At 47.4% G+C, this 5,000-nt stretch overlaps 1 protein-coding gene across 3 annotated transcripts in view; it reads right to left on the bottom strand.

Moving 5' to 3' along the window:
- Positions 1-5,000, bottom strand: part of itga8 (integrin, alpha 8) — a 63,111-nt gene that overhangs the window by 30,460 nt on the left and 27,651 nt on the right. For all 3 annotated transcript variants that reach the window (XM_081715193.1, XM_081715194.1, XM_035526043.2), the window contains one exon: positions 657-702. In XM_081715193.1, the coding sequence (XP_081571319.1) occupies positions 657-702 (46 nt within the window). The remainder of the gene's footprint in view (positions 1-656; positions 703-5,000) is intronic.

Consider the following 5,000-nt stretch of genomic DNA (forward strand, 5'->3'; position numbering starts at 1 on the left):
TGTGTATTATTGTGTTTGTATTTGTGTGTATTAGTGTGTGTGTGTGTGTGTGTGTGTATTCGTGTATGTGTGTGTATTTGTGTGAGTGTGTATTAGTGTGTGTGTGCGTGTGTTTGCATGTCTCTGTGTGGTTTGAGGTTCAGCGGCTTCGTGGAAGGAAGAGCGTAGCTGTACAGTGTTTCAGGGAGAAACTGAATCTACGAGCAACCATGTTCTGACACCGCAGGGTTCAGAGGCCACTCTCAGCAGCGCGTGAGGTTTGGCCAGACGAGACCCGGGCCAAGCTGACCGTCACACGCTCAAACAGCGGCACTCGAGCCACGCAGACACACACAGATGTCAAAAGTGCACCACTGATCACAGGGAAAGCAAAATCACGTCCATCTGAAGTTCCGTTTCAATGAAAAGTGCTCGGCTGTGTCTGCTAAGACTCTCACACTGATGAGTGGAACATGTGGAAGTGTTTGTGCAACGATGGTTATGTGAGTGTTTGTGTGTGTGTGTGTGTGTTTGAGAGAGACAAATGGACTGTGTGTATGTAACTGAAGACATGTTACTACACTGCATGTTTGCACGAGTACTTTTGCTTACTTGGGCAAACAGCAACGTTGTGGTGTGTGTGTTTTTGTGTGTGTGTGTGCGTGTGTGTTTCTTACCTGTACACAACCACTTTGCCAGCTCCAAAGGCACCAACAATCAGATCTGCATCAAAATGAAAGAAAGACAGACAAAGAAGCAGAAAGAGAGACAAGCAGAGACAGGGAGTGGGAGAGACAGCGAGAGACAGCGAGAGTGAATAGAGTATATAAAAGTGTAAGCAATTGATAGCAAGTAAAACATTGTGTGTGTGTGTGTGTGTGTGTGGGTGAGAGAGAGAGAGAGAGAGAGAGAGAGGGGGGGAGGGAGGGAGAGAGAGAGAGAGAGAGAGAGAGGACACTGTATCAGGTTCAAAGCATGCCTCAGCTGGGAGTGATTTGGGCTACTGCAGACTCCATCACACCCAGACGCCACACGGATGTTTTACTGACCTCAGATCACCACCACCACTACCAAGTTCTAAATACCCCCTGGTTTCCATAACGATCAAAACCAAACACAACCAAACATGATCAAGTAGTCATCCAGGAGCTTCCTGACCAAACCATCCAGGGTTCAAGGCTTTCTGGCGAAACGTCACACACACAAGAGACAGCCGTGGGCATCACAGGTACGGCGGCTCCACCACCGCGTAGGCATCACACCGCTGTGCTCGTCCCTTCTGAGCGTGTTCCACTGCACCGTCCACGTTCGCCGATGAAAAGCCGAAATACATCAGAGGAAAAGAAGTGCTCACATGGGCTGGGTACCTGTTTAAAGAGCTGGGCCCACTCTGGGGACGCAAAAGCACAAAGAGGTCTGTGGGCTACGGTCAGTGGGAAGGGTTTCTGAGGGTCAGTGTGTGCAACTTCCTGTTTGAAACAGGTACAGAAACACAAATCTGAACAGGCCCATGAACATGAACGTAAAACGCACACGCACATGTGCGTGCATGCTCGCGCACTCACAGACAAACACGAACGCATGCATGCGCATGTGTTCACACACATACACACATCCTCGCGCACGCATGCGCGCGCACATGCACGCTCACGTGGACACACACCCACCCACACATGAGCACATGCCCTGTGCGCGCTTTGTCTGCTGATAGTTTTTTTTCCCGCCATACCCAATCAGTCATCTGTCCACAAACACTTGGACATTTTAGAAAATGACTATTTATACAACCGAACCAGCAAGCAAACACAATCTTGCCATGACTTACGGCGACCCACTGGCCGCTCACACCACGCTGTGGGCATTCTGGCGTCTGAGACAATCACTCTCAATTGGCTCTTGCAGATGAAGTGGACTGAGCACCAGGATATAAATGGCATCCCTACACACACACACACACACACACACACACACACACACACACACACACACACACACACACACACACACACACACACACACACACTCACACTCACACACAGCTTCCAGGCATTCGAAATTCCCCACTTTTATTGCGAGAAAGGTTTCAACTCAGCATGATGAATTTGAGTGGAAGAATGTCATTTCTGCATGCGTAGGTGAAAGCTTTTTGCCAGAGTTAATAGGAGGGTGCTTACAGATTGGTCCTGGAGGACCACTGGTAGTCAGCCAGAATCGGAGCCTCACAGGCAGGAATGTTCTAGAACAAATCCAGGAACCCTAATAAGTGTCCGGAGACTGCTTCTCTGGTTCCAGGCCCTGCTAGGCCAGCTCCTGCCAACAGGGAATTTATGTTTAGTCATCCTGGCAAAGTGCCCATTCTAAATAAGAGCTCTGACCGTGTGGGGGGAAAGCAGCTTTGATGCTGTAACCAAAAACACACCTCTTAAGATATAACAGGAGAGAAGTATGTAGATACACACACGCGTGCACACACCCTGGAGTATTCTTTCACCTTGTTTGAGTGAATGACAGTGCTGGATAGTCTAATTCAATCTATCTATCGGACATCTGGTGAGTCCATCTGGGTGTGTAGCTCACTCATGAGTCCATCTGGGCGTGCACTCACTCATGTGTGTGTAAACATGTTTGTCTTTATATATGTGCATTCCATGTACCCATTAGACCCAAAATATTCAAGTCAAACCCCTGTGGCTACTATTGCACCAGAGTGTAGAGTAGTAAGAAGGATTTGACTGCTCTGTGTTAGAAGAAGAATGAGATGAATCTCTTAGAGGGAGAGTTTGAGCGCGCTGCACTAGATGAAGTATTTGAGTGCTCTTAGTTAGGTGGAGTATTTGAGGGCTCTGAGTTAGGTGGAGTGTTTGAGCGCTCTGCGCTAGATGGAGTATTTGAGGGCTCTGAGGTAGGTGGAGTATTTGAGCGCTCTGAGTTAGGTGGAGTATTTGGGGGCTCTGAGGTAGGTGGAGTATTTGAGGGCTCTGCGCTAGATGGAGTATTTGAGGGCTCTGAGGTAGGTGGAGTATTTGAGCGCTCTGAGTTAGGTGGAGTATTTGAGGGCTCTGAGTTAGGTGGAGTATTTGAGGGCTCTGAGGTAGGTGGAGTATTTGAGGGCTCTGCGCTAGATGGAGTATTTGAGGGCTCTGAGTTAGGTGGAGTATTTGAGCGCTCTACGCTAGATGGAGTATTTGAGGGCTCTGAGTTAGGTGGAGTGTTTGAGCGCTCTGCACTAGATGGAGTATTTGAGGGCTCTGAGTTAGGTGGAGTATTTGAGCACTCTGCACTAGATGGAGTATTTGAGGGCTCTGCGCTAGATGGAGTATTTGAGGGCTCTGAGTTAGGTGGAGTATTTGAGCGCTCTGAGTTAGGTGGAGTATTTGACTCCTCTTTGCAAGAGCTGGAGCACTGGGCTGCGTTATAACAAAGCTCCAGTCTGTTAAAGCAATCTCCAGCAAAGGTGCTTTTTTTCCCCTGCCAGTGACGTGCCTGAGCCAAGCCATCCACTGCAGACCCCTCTCACACCTCCACCCTGCGCTCCACCTCTCCCACATCACGCCTCCACCCGCTCATTCCTGAAAGCAATCATCAATGATCGCCTCTGTGTGGACACACTTGGAGAGAAGGGACTCTGATACTAATCCCACAATTAGGGTGTGTGTGTGTGTGTGTGTGTGTGTGAGTGTACGTGCGTGTGTGTGTGTGTGTGTGTGTGTGTTTGTGTGTGTGAGTGTGTGTGTGTGTGTGTGTGTGAGTGTGTGTGTGTGTGTGAGTGTGTGTGTGTGTGTGTGAGTGTGTGTGTGTGTGTTGGGTGGTGTCTGTGATTTGATATGACATTGCATATCTTAACCCATTAACACATAGCGAACACCCCCACACATACACACCATGTGCTTCCAGAGACTATACAAAGCCATTGTTATAAAGACTTTAAAGCCAGAACAAAGTCATTAGCCAACGAACATCCCCACCAGACCTGCTACACGGTACCATCTTGCACTCTCAACTGATCTATTCAGTTCTCATATCAGACAGATTTCCCAGATCCTCTCAGTAGCAGTGTGCTGGTTCTGTTGGACCATAACAGATGTTTGGCAGTAGTTAATGCTGGTGCAGGGTTAATGTAGGCTTAATTGGCTACTTGTGTGTCTGTGACATATGACCACTGAACATGAGTTTTAACCCAGAATTCAGCTTCAAACTGGGAGCAGAGGAGAGTCACTGACCTGAAACTTATAGTGTGCAACCCCCAGCACCTGCCCCAGACACACACACACACACACACACACACACACACACACACACACACACACACACACACACACACATGCACACACGCACTTGTAAAGCTGCTTTGTGACAACTTGTGTTGTAAAAAAGCACTATAGAAATAATTCTGACTTTACATGCTCCACACACATCGGGACAATGTTTGAGAGAACTAGCAGATAGAATTTATTTCAAAGACATCTCAAGCGTTTCATAATAGTAAAAATATAAGAAATATAGAAATAATCTGACATAAAAAAAGACCAACTGTGCCTAAGAACATAAAACAAAAACTGATGAAGTCTATATTACACTCACACATGTGCATCAAACACACTCCAAATGCTCTCAAAGGCTGACCAGACTCCTGGTGTGCTCACATCAGAGATGATGGAGTCTTTTAAAGCTTTGAGTTCACATTTCCAGCTGAGAAAGACAGAGAGGGACAGTGTGTGTGTGTGTGTGTGTGTGTGTGTGTGTGTGTGTGTGTGTGTGTGTGTGTGTGTGTGTGTGCGCGTGTGTGTGTGTGTGTGTGTGTGTGAGAGAGAGAGAGGGAGACAGATAGAGAGAGAGAGATGAAGGAGAAATCTGCTTTTCCTCTTAGCTTGCTCTGTGGCTCTGCAGTGCATTGCTCTGACAAATGTAGGCGTGTGTTTATGTGTTTTCTTTAAAACTCAATTAAGAAGGGCATGTGTAAATAAACTAGTGTAGACCTAGTGTAGACTATCTACTGATAATACAGGCCCACCACAGACAGA

Source organism: Electrophorus electricus, chromosome 1 (genome assembly GCF_041902795.1).
Source record: "Electrophorus electricus isolate QZ-2024a chromosome 1, ASM4190279v1, whole genome shotgun sequence".
Taxonomy (NCBI): domain Eukaryota; kingdom Metazoa; phylum Chordata; class Actinopteri; order Gymnotiformes; family Gymnotidae; genus Electrophorus; species Electrophorus electricus.